Source organism: Cyclopterus lumpus, chromosome 21, assembly GCF_009769545.1.
Source record: "Cyclopterus lumpus isolate fCycLum1 chromosome 21, fCycLum1.pri, whole genome shotgun sequence".
In the NCBI taxonomy this organism is placed as follows: domain Eukaryota; kingdom Metazoa; phylum Chordata; class Actinopteri; order Perciformes; family Cyclopteridae; genus Cyclopterus; species Cyclopterus lumpus.
Window position 1 is genome coordinate 4,662,468 of NC_046986.1, and position 19,210 is coordinate 4,681,677.

General features: G+C 40.0%; 2 protein-coding genes across 16 annotated transcripts in view; one reads left to right on the forward strand and one right to left on the reverse strand.

The window, feature by feature from the left end:
* The window catches only part of pikfyve (phosphoinositide kinase, FYVE finger containing), a 30,335-nt gene extending 16,298 nt beyond the window's left edge, over positions 1-14,037 (forward strand). For all 12 annotated transcript variants that reach the window (XM_034561006.1, XM_034561011.1, XM_034561014.1 and 9 more), the window contains 15 exons: positions 21-175; positions 322-418; positions 844-901; positions 979-1,107; positions 1,236-1,356; positions 2,255-2,350; positions 2,438-2,518; positions 7,321-7,415; positions 7,495-7,554; positions 8,170-8,346; positions 9,010-9,113; positions 9,219-9,347; positions 10,078-10,339; positions 10,462-10,536; positions 13,543-14,037. In XM_034561006.1, coding sequence (XP_034416897.1) covers positions 21-175; positions 322-418; positions 844-901; positions 979-1,107; positions 1,236-1,356; positions 2,255-2,350; positions 2,438-2,518; positions 7,321-7,415; positions 7,495-7,554; positions 8,170-8,346; positions 9,010-9,113; positions 9,219-9,347; positions 10,078-10,339; positions 10,462-10,536; positions 13,543-13,658 — 1,755 coding nt within the window. In that variant the 3' untranslated portion in view covers positions 13,659-14,037. The remainder of the gene's footprint in view (positions 1-20; positions 176-321; positions 419-843; positions 902-978; positions 1,108-1,235; positions 1,357-2,254; positions 2,351-2,437; positions 2,519-7,320; positions 7,416-7,494; positions 7,555-8,169; positions 8,347-9,009; positions 9,114-9,218; positions 9,348-10,077; positions 10,340-10,461; positions 10,537-13,542) is intronic.
* A 622-nt stretch (positions 14,038-14,659) lies between these two features.
* The window catches only part of ankrd44 (ankyrin repeat domain 44), a 31,182-nt gene continuing 26,631 nt past the window's right edge, over positions 14,660-19,210 (reverse strand). For 2 of the 4 annotated variants that reach the window (XM_034560944.1, XM_034560948.1), the window contains one exon: positions 14,660-17,689. In XM_034560944.1, the coding sequence (XP_034416835.1) occupies positions 17,430-17,689 (260 nt within the window). In that variant the 3' untranslated portion in view covers positions 14,660-17,429. Of the gene's footprint in view, positions 17,690-18,978 lie in introns of those variants that run through there. The other 2 variants (XM_034560945.1, XM_034560947.1) reach the window with 2 other exon arrangements.

The following is a 19,210-nucleotide window of genomic DNA, read 5'->3' on the forward strand; positions in this document are numbered from 1 at the left end:
GTGTGTGTGTGTGTGTGTAGATGGAAGATGCCGAGCTGCGCAGCTGGATCGAAAAGCTGCAGGTGAAGATCCAGGCCTGCGGTCTGGATTCTCCGCAGCAGGTGCAGGCGGTTCTGGAGTCGCTGGTGATGAAGAAGCAGGGTCTGTGCGAGATGCTGCAGTCCTGGAACAGCAGGTCAGAGCCCACATTAAGCGGATTCCTTTTGAGGGTGTCAAACCGCCCGCTTGACTCCTTCCCCTTCAAGTTCATAGGAGTACGTTGACCTGAGGTTCTTACTGTATGAGACGGGCTCCTCACTCTGTCGCCTCCTTCCCTCCCAGGCTGCAGGACTTGTTCCAGCAGGAGAAAGGCCGGAAGCGTCTGTCCGTGCCTCCGAGCCCGGGGAGGCACCGGCAGACCGCCGCCGACGAGAGCAAGGTGGGTCACGTCCTCACGTTCACGGGGAACATCGGAGACATTTTAAAGCCTGTGAGGCTCTCTCAGTACTTGAGCCCAAAACATCCGGTTTCACCAATACATTTAAATGTTTGAAACATGCTGCTTATCAGTGTTTGTAGGTGTCATTCTTCAAGTTTTCCCAAAATGTGAAGATGTGTTGCTTTTTCTTTTCTAGTAGCATCGTAGTAAAGTGAATTTTGGTGTTTGAGACATTTGGTGACGTCTTTTGGGCTGCAGGACGTTGTTCGGGGTATTTTTTTTTCACTGTTTACTAATGTTTTGTAAATGATTTATTGGTTCTTTGAGAAGATAATTGTTACTTGCAGTCCCAAACAAGTTACTGGAGTTGACCTCAACTCATTGAAGTTTAATTTAATTTGTTCATTTATTTATTTATTGAGCAGAGCACCCTGGATTCCTCCCCCCGCAACCCCTCGCCTGTGGTTCAGAACGGTGACAAAGGTGAGTCTCAGACCTGAATCCATCTTGGTCGCTCGTTGCCATGCCGACTCTAGTTTTCATGCGTTCTCCCCCGACAGAGGACCGCCATCTCTGCATCCTGTCCTCCACCTCCTCCTCCTTGCTGCCGTCGCCAGGAGAACTCGGAGCTGATCCTTTCACACCTGTTCCCTCCTTCACTGAGCAGGACTCGGTCAGCCTCCCAGAAGGTACACACACAAACACACACACACACACACACACACACACACACACACACACACACACACACACACACACCTCTATCTCAGTCGCTTGCTGTCTAATCTGTATACCTTCTTTGTCTGCTTGTGGTCAGATGTGTTTGACGGACACCTGCTGGGCTCCACTGACAGCCAGGTGAAGGAGAAATCCACCATGAAAGCCATCCTCGCCACTTTCCTGCCCGGCAACAGCTACAACCCCATCCCTTTCCCGTTGTGAGTGGAGCACTGTGGGCGAGGCCCATGAGCTGTAGATCTTTTAAAGAGAGCCCGTTGTCTTGTTCAGTTATTGTATTATTATTATTATTATATATTATCATTATTATATTAAATATTATATTATTTATATTATATATTATTATTATTTATATTATATATTATTATTATTATTATATATTGAGTTATTTAAACGTTCACTTTCTATTAATTATAATTTCTTTTGAATGTCTATGTGTGTGTGTGTTTTTAAAACATGATTTTAGATGTTTTTTGATCGAATTACAAAAAACAGTTTTGTGCCACACGGTATTTAAATTCACGATACCCAAAAACAAAAAATAGAAACTCGTATTGCAATTTATTATAAACTATCACAGCGCTGTTTCACTTTGGACTAAATTTGTTTAGGGAGTGTTTTTGTATATATATATATATATATATATATATATATATATATATATATATATTTTTTTTTTTTACTAGGGTTTATTCTATATCTGAGGTATTGATATAAAATGTTTACTTTTTGTTCAATATCTTAATATTAAATGTAAATAAATTGAGTGTTGTCCATTGCACAGTAGGCAGGTGTTACATTGGTAAATGTTAAATATTCAATAAAAATATGTGATGATATTTTCCAGGAACGAAACACCTTTTTCAAAATATCTTCAAATATAATAATAATAATAAATATATAAATAAATATGATTTATTATTAATTCAACAAATTTTAAATGTTATCTTTAAACAACAAGTTATTCCAGAACACCCCAAACTCTCCTTCAGCGCTTTGTTTGTTTATACTCACCCTTTTGTGTCAATACCAACAATCTAAAGCTCATAACTCATTGGACATAAAGATATGAGCATCGTCTCTGATCTGTGTCGACAGCGAGCCGGACAAACACTACCTGATGTACGAGCACGAGCGGGTTCCCATCGCGGTGTGCGAGCGAGAGCCGAGCTCCATCATCGCCTTCGCTCTCAGGTGACGAGCGCCGGCGCTCACAATGCAGCGTCACAATCAATGTGCTTTTTGTTTTAACGCACAATGTCCCTCCGTGTCGCGTCCCAGCTGCAAGGAGTACAAAACGTCGCTGGACGATCTGTCCAAGACGTCGAGCGCCGGCGGGGAGGAGACGCCGCAGGCCACCAGGTACGACTTTAAAGCGCTGAAACTCCATTACTGAAGTACTGGACCCTTTCTTTGTGGTACTTTTACTTGAATTTGTACTTCTACTTCACTACTTTTCAGAGGTGAATACTCAAATGCATTTATCGTTGTTTGTTTGTTGGCTACATCTTTGCACTACTGTTTTGTTAATTAATTTAATTCAATAATATTATTCTATTCTATTTGTTGTATATATTGTGCATTTTTTAATATGTTATTTTTATATGTAGCGAAAAAATGTCCCTTAGCGGAATTAATTATCTATCTATACAGCTATAAATCTATCTATCTATACATCTATACATATATATTTCTATCTATCTATACATCTATACATCTATCTATACATATATCTTTCTATCTATCTATCTATACATCTATCTATACATATATACATCTACCTATACATCTATACATATATCTTTCTATCTATACATCTATACATATATCTATACATATATCTTTCTATCTATCTATACATATATACATCTATCTATACATCTATACATATATCTTTCTATCTATACATCTATACATATATCTTTCCATCCATCTATCTATACATCTATACATATATCTTTCCATCTATCTATCTATACATCTATACATATATCTTTCCATCTATCTATCTATCTATCCATCTATACATATATCTTTCTATCTATCCATCTATACATATATCTTTCTATCTATCTATCCATCTATACATATATCTTTCTATCTATCTATCTATCTATCTATCTATACATATATACATCTATCTATACATCTATACATATATCTTTCTATCTATACATCTATACATATATCTTTCCATCTATCTATCTATCCATCTATACATATATCTTTCCATCTATACATATATCTTTCTATCTATCTATCTATCTATCCATCTATACATATATCTTTCTATCTATCTATCTATCTATCCATCTATACATATATCTTTCTATCTATCCATCTATACATATATCTTTCTATCTATCTATCTATCTATCTATACATATATCTTTCTATCTATCCATCTATACATATATCTTTCTATCTATCTATCTATCTATCCATCTATACATATATCTTTCTATCTATCTATCTATCTATCCATCTATACATATATCTTTCTATCTATCTATCTATCTATCCATCTATACATATATCTTTCTATCTATCCATCTATACATATATCTTTCTATCTATCTATCTATCTATCTATACATATATCTTTCTATCTATCCATCTATACATATATCTTTCTATCTATCTATCTATCCATCTATACATATATCTTTCTATCTATCTATCTATCTATCCATCTATACATATATCTTTCTATCTATCTATCTATCTATCCATCTATACATATATCTTTCTATCTATCTATCTATCTATCCATCTATACATATATCTTTCTATCTATCCATCTATACATATATCTTTCTATCTATCTATCTATCTATCTATACATATATCTTTCTATCTATCCATCTATACATATATCTTTCTATCTATCTATCTATCCATCTATACATATATCTTTCTATCTATCTATCTATCTATCCATCTATACATATATCTTTCTATCTATCTATCTATCTATCCATCTATACATATATCTTTCTATCTATACATCTATCTATCTATAAAATGTTCTCCACCTCAACTGTCACATTAAAATGCTGCTTTAATAATATTCCGATAATATGTCATATAAGAATATATCTCTCTGAATGGGACCCTTCTGTACTTTTTACTTTAATAATAAAGTACATTTAGCTTTTGTTTCAAATAGATTTTAGTTTATTTTTAGCTGTAAGTTTTCAGAAAAACAAAAGGAAAATCAACAAAGGAAGAAGGAATAAATGTTTTTGGCAAAGTTAAGGCTCCGGTAGTTTAATTTAGCGTAACTTCTAACCGTTAAAACAAACCTTAACTTCTAACCGTTAAAACAAACCGTAACTTCTAACCGTTAAAACAAACCGTAACTTCTAACCGTTAAAACAAACCTTAACTTCTAACCGTTAAAACAAACCTTAACTTCTAACCGTTAAAACAAACCGTAACTTCTAACCGTTAAAACAAACCGTAACTTCTAACCGTTAAAACAAACCGTAACTTCTAACTGTTAAAACAAACCGTAACTTCTAACCGTTAAAACAAACCTTAACTTCTAACCGTTAAAACAAACCGTAACTTCTAACCGTTAAAACAAACCCTAACTTCTAACCGTTAAAACAAACCGTAAATTCTAACCGTTAAAACAAACTGTAACTTCTAACCGTTAAAACAAACCGTAACTTCTAACCGTTAAAACAAACCTTAACTTCTAAACGTTAAAAAAAACTGTAACTTCTAACCGTTAAAACAAACTAACTTCTAACCGTTAAAACAAACCTTAACTTCTAACCGTTAAAACAAACCGTAACTTCTAACTGTTAAAACAAACCTTAACTTCTAACCGTTAAAACAAACCTTAACTTCTAACCGTTAAAACAAACCCTAACTTCTAACCGTTAAAACAAACCGTAACTTCTAACCGTTAAAACAAACCGTAACTTCTAACTGTTAAAACAAACCATAACTTCTAACCGTTAAAACAAACCGTAACTTCTAACCGTTAAAACAAACCTTAACTTCTAACCGTTAAAACAAACTGTAACTTCTAACCGTTAAAACAAACTGTAACTTCTAACCGTTAAAACAAACTGTAACTTCTAACCGTTAAAACAAACCCTAACTTCTAACCGTTAAAACAAACCGTAACTTCTAACCGTTAAAACAAACCGTAACTTCTAACCGTTAAAACAAACCTTAACTTCTAACCGTTAAAACAAACCCTAACTTCTAACCGTTAAAACAAACTGTAAATTCTAACCGTTAAAACAAACCGTAACTTCTAACCGTTAAAACAAACCTTAACTTCTAACCGTTAAAACAAACTGTAACTTCTAACCGTTAAAACAAACTGTAACTTCTAACCGTTAAAACAAACTGTAACTTCTAACCGTTAAAACAAACTGTAACTTCTAACCGTTAAAACAAACTAACTTCTAACCGTTAAAACAAACCTTAACTTCTAACCGTTAAAACAAACCGTAACTTCTAACTGTTAAAACAAACTGTAACTTCTAACCGTTAAAACAAACCGTAACTTCTAACCGTTAAAACAAACTAACTTCTAACCGTTAAAACAAACCTTAACTTCTAACCGTTAAAACAAACCGTAACTTCTAACCGTTAAAACAAACCCTAACTTCTAACCGTTAAAACAAACCGTAAATTCTAACCGTTAAAACAAACCGTAACTTCTAACCGTTAAAACAAACTGTAACTTCTAACCGTTAAAACAAACTGTAACATCTAACCGTTAAAACAAACTGTAACTTCTAACCGTTAAAACAAACCCTAACTTCTAACCGTTAAAACAAACTGTAACTTCTAACCGTTAAAACAAACTAACTTCTAACCGTTAAAACAAACCTTAACTTCTAACCGTTAAAACAAACCGTAACTTCTAACCGTTAAAACAAACCGTAACTTCTAACCGTTAAAACAAACCGTAACTTCTAACCGTTAAAACAAACCTTAACTTCTAACCGTTAAAACAAACCGTAACTTCTAACCGTTAAAACAAACTGTAACTTCTAACCGTTAAAACAAACTGTAACTTCTAACTGTTAAAACAAACTGTAACTTCTAACCGTTAAAACAAACCGTAACTTCTAACTGTTAAAACAAACCGTAACTTCTAACCGTTAAAACAAACCGTAACTTCTAACCGTTAAAACAAACCTTAACTTCTAACCGTTAAAACAAACTGTAACTTCTAACCGTTAAAACAAACTGTAACTTCTAACCGTTAAAACAAACCCTAACTTCTAACCGTTAAAACAAACCGTAACTTCTAACCGTTAAAACAAACCGTAACTTCTAACCGTTAAAACAAACTGTAACTTCTAACCGTTAAAACAAACCCTAACTTCTAACCGTTAAAACAAACCGTAACTTCTAACCGTTAAAACAAACCGTAACTTCTAACCGTTAAAACAAACCGTAACTTCTAACCGTTAAAACAAACCTTAACTTCTAACCGTTAAAACAAACCGTAACTTCTAACCGTTAAAACAAACTGTAACTTCTAACCGTTAAAACAAACTGTAACTTCTAACTGTTAAAACAAACTGTAACTTCTAACCGTTAAAACAAACCGTAACTTCTAACTGTTAAAACAAACCGTAACTTCTAACCGTTAAAACAAACCGTAACTTCTAACCGTTAAAACAAACCTTAACTTCTAACCGTTAAAACAAACTGTAACTTCTAACCGTTAAAACAAACTGTAACTTCTAACCGTTAAAACAAACCCTAACTTCTAACCGTTAAAACAAACCGTAACTTCTAACCGTTAAAACAAACCGTAACTTCTAACCGTTAAAACAAACTGTAACTTCTAACCGTTAAAACAAACCCTAACTTCTAACCGTTAAAACAAACCGTAACTTCTAACCGTTAAAACAAACCGTAACTTCTAACCGTTAAAACAAACCCTAACTTCTAACCGTTAAAACAAACCGTAACTTCTAACCGTTAAAACAAACCGTAACTTCTAACCGTTAAAACAAACCCTAACTTCTAACCGTTAAAACAAACTGTAAATTCTAACCGTTAAAACAAACCGTAACTTCTAACCGTTAAAACAAACCTTAACTTCTAACCGTTAAAACAAACCGTAACTTCTAACCGTTAAAACAAACCGTATGATTTCTGCTGCTCGTCTTCCTCCTCAGTGCCGGGGAGGGCCGGGCGAGGAGCAGCCCCCTCAGGCCCAGTGAGTCGGCCTCGTCCCAGCAGAGCCGCACCAGCTTGGAGACGGATCCCCTCAGTCAGTGTTTACACATCCACTTCATTCACAAAACACCGAGATGGGAAACGCTTCACTTGTGTTCTCCTGTTTTGTGCAGAAGACGCAGACCTGGCCGATAAACAGAAGAAGCAGACCCTGAATCCTCACGTCGAGCTACGTGAGTACATTTAATTACCCGCAGATATGTAATCAGGACTTAAAGTTTCCCCTGTGACTGTTGTACTAATATATGCTGTATCGTTAGATTATTATTACTCATGCATTGCGGGATTTTATTGCGGAAGTTTTCTCCAATTTATCGATTGATTGTTTGGTTTGTAAAACTTCTGAAAATAAGAAAATGCCGTCCATAATTACCCAGAGTCCAGAGGGACAACTTACTAACTAACATCAACGTTATTATAAATACATTAAATAGGTTTATTTACTGTCTAGATTTCTGGAGGGTATAAAATATGATTAAATAATCCTTTTATTAGTCCCTTAGCAGGGGAATTTACGGGATTAAGTGCAACAAAATTAGTTAAACAATAATAAAAATAGTTGCCAGGTAATTAAATTGCTTGTTTGCAAGCTGTATAAATTATTTGGTAGTTAAACATAACATACAGCTGTATGTTAAATGTATAACAAACATCATATTTTATAAGCTCTTCGTGTAGAAGTACAATATTTCCCTCTGAGATGTCGTGGAGTAGAAGTAGTGAGTGGCACGAAAAAGATAAAGACGAGCGAAGTAAAAGCACCTCAAATAACGTTCGTACTTTTGCAGAATTCTCCGACGCCAACGCCAAGTTCTACTGCCGGATCTACTACGCCGAGGAGTTCCACAAGATGCGCGAGGAGATCATGGAGAGCACCGAGGAGGACTTCGTCCGCTCGCTGTCGCACTGCGTCAACTGGCAGGCTCGCGGGGGGAAATCCGGAGCCGTGTTCTACGCCACAGAAGGTTGTAGATATAAAACCTCTAAAAGATAGACGTCACTAACACTGTGTGAAACAGGAGGGGAGGAGGAGCTTCAGCTATGGGACATATTCATGGTTATAATGTACATATTTATTAAATGTTCATCATTGTTATTGTTATATTGCTCTACGAGCTTTTTTTTTTTTTTATATAGTGATTTTTATAGTCCTGAAAGATGGATTTTAATATATAAAAAATGTAAAAGTCAAGAATCATGAATTATTTTTTAAATCAAAAGAGCCGTGCAATGTTTTAACCCAAATAGAAAATGTGCACATTATAAAGAATATGTGCAACATGCAAAGATGATTTATTTTTTTATTTTTTTTCTCAAACGTGCAACATAATAGTTCAAAACATACGTACATTTCCTTTTAAATTTGTCACAAAAGTCCTCCCTGGACTCCACCATGAACTGATTTAGAATTTGGAGGTCAACGGTCAAGTCATAATTCAAGAATTTGTATCCTAATTAGGAAATATGTGGTGACATATTGGACGGAATATTGATGTAAACTGTAACTTGACTGGTTGAAGGAGGCATTAAACCGGGAGGCTTTCGTTCTAGTTTCAGCTTAAAGTTAAATTTGTGTCCATCTCATGAAAGCTCGTTGATAACGGGAACCGTCTGCTCCTCTGCGTCAGATGACCGCTTCATTCTGAAGCAGATGCCCAGACTGGAGGTCCAGTCCTTCTTGGACTTTGCGCCTCACTACTTCACCTACATCACCGGAGCTGTGCAGCAGAAAGTAAGCGTCGCAAAGGGACCTTTCTATTTTTTTTTTCGGGCGGGGGGGGGGGGGGGGTCGAGTTGTGGAGTTTAAATAACTATCAAACTCATTTTTGTAACACAGCGGCCGACAGCGCTGGCGAAGATTCTGGGTGTTTACAGGATCGGTTACAAGAACTCCCAGAACAACACGGAGAAGAAGCTGGACCTGCTGGTGATGGAGAATCTCTTCTATGGACGCAAGATGGCGCAGGTAACAACACAGCAAAGTATCCAGAGCAAAAGTACTCATAGGGGACTGAAATGGTCTTTATCTGATGTTTCTGGATTAATATTCCTGCTGCATTAAAGTCTATGTTGCATTTTAATCCCTTGGTACCATGTTGGTTAGTTTAATCTATAACAATGCATCATATTCTATAACATTTATATATTTATTCATTTATATATATATATATTTATTCATTTATATATATATATATATATATATATATATATATATATATATATATATATATCTTTACTTTTATTTTATATACACAGTATATGTGATACAAAGACATTTTTTTCATTTCACAAAAGAAGCCAAACTTCTGTTGTTTAAACACAAACATTTGTACATCTAACTTCATAAAATACAGTCTAAAATTGGCAAATGTATCACTTAAATCAGAAATATTCTACTGTTAGTCAAATATCTAAGATTGTTATGCTTTTGGGAGGAATTAAAAAGTGTTAGACAGTCTGAAGCTCCTGGGAAGTCTTGAATGTACATGTTACTTAATTTAAGGTCTGTATTTAAAATGCCTCGTAGTTAATTTAACCTCTAACTGCAGAAGTTTAGAAGTTTTTTGTTTTCTTTCTATGTTCCAGTTCCGCAACGTGCAGATCTCTTGTGAAAATAGTCTCTTTTCTTTTTCTGAACTTGACGTCAAAACATCCTCAGACCTCGATTTTAAATTTAATGAAATCTTCCTCTGCAGGTGTTTGACCTCAAAGGTTCCCTGAGGAACCGCAACGTGAAGACGGACTCGGGGAAGGAGAGCTGCGAGGTGGTTCTGCTGGACGAGAACCTCCTGAAGTTGATCCACGACAACCCGCTGTACATCCGCTCCCACTGCAAGGCCATCCTGCGGGCCGCCATACACAGCGACGCCTACTTCCTGTCCAGCCACCTCATCATCGACTACTCCCTGCTGGTGGGGCGCGACGACGCCACCGATCAGCTGGTGGTCGGGATTATAGGTGAGGAGGGAGGAGGGAGGAGGGAGGAGGAAGGAGGAAGGAGGGGAGGAGGAGGGGAGGAGGGAGGAGTGTTGGTTTGAACTGGTTCATCTGGTAACGTCTCCTTTCCCTCTGTGCTGCAGACTACATCAGGACATTCACCTGGGACAAGAGGCTGGAGATGGTCGTCAAATCCACCGGAATCCTGGGTGGTCAAGGTGAGTCATAAAAGGATAGTTCTTATTTTATTGAAGTGGGGTCGTATGAGGTACTCATACACCACATTCGGTGGTCGAATGAGGTACTCATACACCACATTCGGTGGTCGTATGGGGTACTCATATACCACATTCGGTGGTCGTATGGGGTACTCATACACCACATTCGGTGGTCGAATGAGGTACTCATACACCACATTCGGTGGTCGTATGGGGTACTCATATACCACATTCGGTGGTCGAATGGGGTACTCATATACCACATTCGGTGGTCGTATGGGGTACTCATATACCACATTCGGTGGTCGTATGGGGTACTCATATACCACATTCGGTGGTCGTATGGGGTACTCATATACCACATTCGGTGGTCGTATGGGGTACTCATATACCACATTCGGTGGTCGTATGGGGTACTTATATACCACATTCGGTGGTCGTATGGGGTACTCATACACTACATTCGGTGGTCGAATGAGGTACTTATACACCACATTCGGTGGTCGTATGGGGTACTCATATACCACTTTCGGTGGTCGTATGGGGTACTTATACACCACATTCTGTGGTCGTATGGGGTACTTATATACCACATTCGGTGGTCGTATGGGGTACTTGTATACCACATTCGGTGGTCGTATGGGGTACTCATATACCACATTCTGTGGTCGTATGGGGTACTTATATACCACATTCGGTGGTCGAATGAGGTACTTATATACCACATTCGGTGGTCGTATGGGGTACTTATACACCACATTCTGTGGTCGTATGGGGTACTTATATACCACATTCGGTGGTCGAATGAGGTACTTATACATCACATTCGGTGGTCGTATGGGGTACTTATACACCACATTCTGTGGTCGTATGGGGTACTTATATACCACATTCGGTGGTCGAATGAGGTACTTATATACCACATTCGGTGGTCGTATGGGGTACTTATATACCACATTCGGTGGTCGTATGGGGTACTTATACACCACATTCGGTGGTCGAATGAGGTACTTATACATCACATTCGGTGGTCGTATGGGGTACTTATACACCACATTCGGTGGTCGAATGAGGTACTTATACATCACATTCGGTGGTCGAATGGGGTACTTATATACCACATTCGGTGGTCGTATGGGGTACTTATACACCACATTCGGTGGTCGTATGAGGTACTTATACACCACATTCGGTGGTCGAATGAGGTACTTATATACCACATTCGGTGGTCGAATGAGGTACTTATATACCACATTCGGTGGTCGTATGGGGTACTTATATACCACATTCGGTGGTCGAATGGGGTACTTATATACCACATTCGGTGGTCGTATGGGGTACTTATATACCACATTCGGTGATCGAATGAGGTACTTATATACCACATTCGGTGGTCGTATGGGGTACTTATACACCACATTCGGTGGTCGTATGGGGTACTTATATACCACATTCGGTGGTCGAATGAGGTACTTATATACCACATTCGGTGGTCGTATGGGGTACTCATATACCACTTTCGGTGGTCGTATGGGGTACTTATACACCACATTCTGTGGTCGTATGGGGTACTTATATACCACATTCGGTGGTCGTATGGGGTACTTGTATACCACATTCGGTGGTCGTATGGGGTACTCATATACCACATTCTGTGGTCGTATGGGGTACTTATATACCACATTCGGTGGTCGAATGAGGTACTTATATACCACATTCGGTGGTCGAATGAGGTACTTATATACCACATTCGGTGGTCGTATGGGGTACTTATACACCACATTCTGTGGTCGTATGGGGTACTTATATACCACATTCGGTGGTCGAATGAGGTACTTATATACCACATTCGGTGGTCGAATGAGGTACTTATACATCACATTCGGTGGTCGTATGGGGTACTTATACACCACATTCTGTGGTCGTATGGGGTACTTATATACCACATTCGGTGGTCGAATGAGGTACTTATATACCACATTCGGTGGTCGTATGGGGTACTTATATACCACATTCGGTGGTCGTATGGGGTACTTATACACCACATTCGGTGGTCGAATGAGGTACTTATACATCACATTCGGTGGTCGTATGGGGTACTTATACACCACATTCGGTGGTCGAATGAGGTACTTATACATCACATTCGGTGGTCGAATGGGGTACTTATATACCACATTCGGTGGTCGTATGGGGTACTTGTATACTACATTCGGTGGTCGTATGAGGTACTTATACACCACATTCGGTGGTCGAATGAGGTACTTATATACCACATTCGGTGGTCGAATGAGGTACTTATATACCACATTCGGTGGTCGTATGGGGTACTTATATACCACATTCGGTGGTCGAATGGGGTACTTATATACCACATTCGGTGGTCGTATGGGGTACTTATATACCACATTCGGTGATCGAATGAGGTACTTATATACCACATTCGGTGGTCGTATGGGGTACTTATACACCACATTCTGTGGTCGTATGGGGTACTTATATACCACATTCGGTGGTCGAATGAGGTACTTATATACCACATTCGGTGGTTGTATGGGGTACTTATATACCACATTCGGTGGTCGAATGAGGTACTTATATACCACATTCGGTGGTCGTATGGGGTACTTATACACCACATTCGGTGGTCGAATGAGGTACTTATATACCACATTCGGTGGTCGTATGGGGTACTTATACACCACATTCGGTGGTCGTATGGGGTACTTATATACCACATTCGGTGGTCGTATGGGGTACTTATATACCACATTCGGTGGTCGTATGAGGTACTTATATACCACATTCGGTGGTCGTATGGGGTACTTATGCACATTCTTGCCACTAGGGGGAGCTGCTATAGTTTCAGTTATAGATCCTTCATGATGTATTTCCAGTTTAATTTGCACCGGTTTACCTGCAGGAGCACAAAACTTCAACGATAGTTCAATATTCGGATGTTTTTTTGTCTTTTGAATGCCTCTAATGCCGCGCCGTCTCCTTCAGGGAAGATGCCCACCGTCGTCTCTCCGGAGCTGTACAGATCTCGGTTCTGCGAGGCCATGGACAAATATTTCCTGATGGTACCCGACCACTGGACCGGCCTGGGCGTCAACTGCTGAGCAGTGTGTGCGTGTGCCAGTAGAGTAATACAGAAACACACACACACACACTCTCTCAACTGGAGCACACTGGACGTTGTAAATGTGTGTGTGTGTGTGTGGACTAAAGCCTGTATACGGCCCAGTATCATTCCATAGAGGCGGGGCCACTCACAACTCAGATCAGGTTTTTATCCTTACAGTAATTTATGTCCCTCTGAAACCCCGACGTGTTTTAATGGAGGGTTTGTTGTTTTATGAGAGTCTGAAAACTGTTTGAAGACCCGCTGACGACATTCAGGGTTCCAGATTATAGTTTGGTAAACGGAACTAAATCATGTAATTTAATGTTTGCAAATGTACAGAGATTATGTAACTATTAAAAGACTATTAACTCTGATTCGTTCAAGCATTTTAATGAGGACGAAATGATCAATATCAGATATGGCAGACATGTGAATGGGTGCCACATCTGATATTGATCATTTCTTCTAAAGTATTTAGACTACCTCGTCATCTGAGGCCGGCACACTCAAGAACATTCAGGAAATTCTTGTTGAGGTCAAGAGGTCACAGGAAAAAAGGGCCGACTGGCTCTCCAGAAACGTTGGCTGGTCTGACGAGTCTCAATTTCTGCTCCGACATTCGAATGGGAGCGACAGAATTTAGCGTAAGCAGTATAACATAAACAATATATATTGTATAGCAGGCTATAAAATATTTAAAAAAGTCACAGTATAGTATTTCATTAAAAAAAGTCCTAAATGTCATAAACATTGTCGTAATATACTTATAAAAGTCATAGAATGTCATAAAAAGTCATTTAATAAATCATAGTATATTATCTAATAGTCATTAACTATTTCATTTTAAAAAGTAATCGTATAGTATGTAAAAAAATAGTAATAAATGTGAATTTTCAAAGCAATTAAAGGTAAAGAAATCTACTAATTAAATATATTTTTTTTACACTGAAGAATGAAACTAATCACCTAAAAGAAAAAAAACAACACAACAGTAACTTCAAACAAATTGTTTTTTTATAATTGTACAATTTATATAAAACAAAGGGTAGCTGACAAACAGCCCTCAGCACGTCGTACTGCATTAGGAACTGGGATGAAAATCCTCAGACACGTAACCATAGCGATTGTCAGGACGGGTGGAGCTCCTTTTCCTAATAATAATAATAATAATAATACTGGCAGACAGAAACGCTGTGCTTCTCGACAACATGTGTGTGCTTTATGGGCCTCCATAAGTCAACGTTTCAATCCAACCGCAGATATATAAAAGAAATTTAAAAAACGGGGTTCTCAATTTTAAAATAAGCTAATTTTTTATGCACAAGAAAACTCAAATACAAACTTTAGAACGGAGACGTCACTCGAAAGTCTTCATACAAAACTTTACGTGCTCAACGTCAACATTATATACAAAATCAATTTCATACCAGTACCTAAAGCTAACACACTCTCACACACACTCTCACACACACACACACACACACACACACATTAACTTAAAGAACAAGTCTGGAGATATTCTATCATTTTCTTTTGGTCTACAAAGCCCACGAATAGACCAAGTATTATAAAAGCCTCATATCTCGTCCTCTGGGCCCCTTTTTGTATTAAATGTGGATCCATCCGCAGCTGAAAATAGTCCCCAATAAATACACGATTTACCACCGTTTGAGTGGCTTTTACTAAAAAAATAAATAAAATAAAACGATTCCCAGCTGTTGAAGCCAGTTATTTAACCCCTTTTATGTTTTAAATATAAATTGGGACTTTTTAATCAAGTATTAATAAACGGATTAATAAACGCACATTGATGGTTATACGGTCTTCTTCAGGGGTTTGTTGACAACGAGAACAATGTAGAATATCGGCAGCCTTCAAGGAGAGAAAACAGTGGCGGGAGACATCATTTCACCAAATAAACTAACAACAACAACAAAAACAAAACCCAGGCCTGCATACGGGTCCCTCATGCAGAGTTCCCTCCCAAACTGTCACTCAATGCAACATAACCGCCCACATTATGCTCGACATATAAGAATCACTTCACCCAAAATTGCAAATAAAGAGGATAATTTGGCTTCTCGTGGTGCACGTAGTTTGTCCAGGTTTGGAGATCATTATTTATTAACCTGTCAAATACAAAATATTTAAAAGAAATATTAGAGTTAAAGTATTAAAATTGATTGTGTCCAAAACCCAAAGATATTTTTGCATAAAACAATTCTTTAAATGTACTTAAGACAGTCGCCGATTTATTTTCTGTATTATACAAATCGAGAACACGACGAAACGTTTTGTTTCCGTCGCGTCACATGAACTTCTTATCTTATGAAATGGAGGATGTTACAAATGTTCCTGCACTTGAAGGGTTCAGTTATTCAGGTGAGCTGATTCCACGAACAAAAGATTTAGTTATGAACGACATTGAATCGTCAACATCAAGGCACTGGACACGTTTGAGACTATGGCACATAGCTGGTGGGTGGACACACAGAGGGGAGGAGGGAGTGGTCAAGGCCCTGTGCTATTTTTACATTTTTTTAAGTGCTGGCAGTATTTGTACCATCATGTAATAAGATATTAAATACCACGACAGAAGTGAGGCCGAACAGAGCTTTCGGAAAGGTGGTCTTTGAGGAGGAGGCCGCTCTAAAAACATCTGTTTAAAATCCATGGGTCCATCCCAATTCCCTTATTTGGTGGTTTCCTCGCTCCTCGAGTTCAAATTTCTGCTATAACTATTTTTTTTTAATTTGAGACACAACTCGTAGGAATGATTAAGTAGCATCAATGTTTGAGGGAAAAAGTGGAGATTTATAAATATAAGACTTTTTTTATTTATTTTTTATGATAACTCGACTTATTGAATGATAATTTACAGTAATACTTAAGAAAATGCCGCCAGTAGAAATGGCATCTTTTTTTCCTGAATGCATTTAAGGGAATCGAGATGTACCCACAATGTGTCGCATTTAACATTTTTGTGATGAATATTTAAAACTAAAACTAAAACATCTTATTCACATCCCAGCGACAGTTCGTCGAAAAACCCTTTTTAAAAAGCAACAATTCGTGCTTCAGTTGTTTTTTGTTAACGTTTTTTTTTTTAAATAAGCGTACCTGTTCATCAGTGGGTTAATTATTACCGTGTGGAAGTCAAATATTTGGTACAACAAGCCTAAGATCATTAAAAAAAAGAATTACAAAAAAGTTAGAATGACACCTGGCTGTCTTAATGGCCGATTACATTTTGTACAAAACGGTTAAAAATGGCTTCTTTTTTTTTTTCATAATTATTATTATTTTTTTTAAGACTAGTCTCAGAGGCGAGTTGCCAGAGACTAAAGTACCGAGGTCCATTTGGATTTAAGCACCCGTGAGTAGAAGGAACAAACCGTGGTGTAAGTTAACACAAGCATGCAGACCCGGACCAGAACTGGTCCAGATCGGATTCTTCTTCTTCTTCTTCTTCTTCTTCTTCTTCGTGGAGCAACTCACTCGGCTGCGGTAGTCAGTCCGGTGCTGCACTCATTGAAAAAGCGCCGTATGGCCTTCAGCCTGGCGTCGCGGGGGGGGGCGTCGCACGGGGGGGGGGGGGGGGCGACGCTGTATCAGATGCAGCCACTCTAGTCTCTACCCTTCTCCCTCAAGAGTGCACTTTACAGACTAAAACACTGCATCGGTCCTGGAGGGGAGGAAAGGGTGATAGGTTCAGGTGCAGCGCTCGAGGTAGGAGGGTAGAGAATCGGTTCGGGGGGGGGGGGGGTCAGAAGGTTTCCGAGTCCTCCGAGTCGTTCTCGGTGGTTCCCTCGCTGGAGGGTCCGGAGGGGTTCCTGGGGCTGCGGGGCCCCCGAGGGCCGGTGCCCGGGACTTTACCCCCCTGGTGGGGCAGCTGCCTCAGCAGGGAGCCTGGGGAGGGAGCCCCGGAGCTGCAAGGGGAGCAGAAAGGCATCATGGTAGCCAGAATGAGAGCCAGACAGTCAGCCACTTCTCTGCTAGGAGCGCAAGCTAGAGCAGGCGTCAGACCTGAGAGAGAGAGAGAGAGAGAGAGAGGGGAAAAAAAAAGAGAGCAAGGGGGAGAGGTAGAAGAGGGGGCAGAAAGGAAAGGGAGAAAGGAGGAGGGGGAGCGAGACGTGGAGGAAGCAAGGAAGGCAAAGCAGAAACGGGAGCAGAAGATAAAGGAGGGACGGAGCAGCATTCCATTAGTGTTCAGCCGGCTGACGAAGTACAAGAGAGAAGGCACACAGACGAGAGAGAAGGCACACAGACGAGAGAGAGGGCACACAGACGAGAGAGAGGGCACACAGACGAGAGAGAGGGCACACAGACGAGAGAGAGGGCACACAGACGAGAGAGAGGGCACACAGACGAGAGAGGGCACACAGACGAGAGAGAGGGCACACAGACGAGAGAGAGGGCACACAGACGAGAGAGGGCACACAGACGAGAGAGAGGGCACACAGACGAGAGAGAGGGCACACAGACGAGAGAGAGGGCACACAGACGAGAGAGAGGGCACACAGACGAGAGAGAGGGCACACAGACGAGAGAGGGCACACAGACGAGAGAGAGGGCACACAGACGAGAGAGAGGGCACACGGACAAGAGAGAAGGCACACGGACAAGAGAGAGGGCACACGGACAAGAGAGAGGGCACAGACATGATGGAGGGCACACAGACAACAGAGAGGGCACACAGACGAGAGAGGGCACACAGACAACAGAGAGGGCACACAGACAAGAGAGAGGGCACACGGACAAGAGAGAGGGCACACGGACAAGAGAGAGGGCACAGAGACAAGAGAGAGGGCACAGAGACAAGAGAGAGGGCACAGAGACAAGAGAGAGGGCCCAGAGACAAGAGAGAGGGCACAGAGACAAGAGAGAGGGCCCAGAGACAAGAGAGAGGGCACAGAGACAAGAGAGAAGGCACACGGACAAGAGAGAGGGCACACGGACAAGAGAGAGGGCACAGACATGATGGAGGGCACACAGACAACAGAGAGGGCACACAGACAAGAGAGAGGGCACACAGACAACAGAGAGGGCACACAGACAAGAGAGAGGGCACACGGACAAGAGAGAGGGCACACGGACAAGAGAGAGGGCACAGAGACAAGAGAGAGGGCACAGAGACAAGAGAGAGGGCCCAGAGACAAGAGAGAGGGCCCAGAGACAAGAGAGAGCACAGAGACAAGAGAGAGGGCCCAGAGACAAGAGAGAGGGCACAGAGACAAGAGAGAGGGCACAGAGACAAGAGAGAGGGCACAGAGACAAGAGAGAGGGCACAGAGACAAGAGAGAAGGCACACAGACAAGAGAGAAGGCACACAGACAAGAGAGAGGGCACAGAGACAAGAGAGAAGGCACACGGACAAGAGATTGGGCACACAGACAAGAGAGAGGGCACAGACATGATGGAGGGCACACAGATCACAAAGGGACAACCACAGCTGACGTGTATCACTACACAACAAATCATAGACCCAATAAAAAGCAGAGAAGCAGCTCGTACACAGTTTAAATCAGGGTTCCCACCGTCATCGAG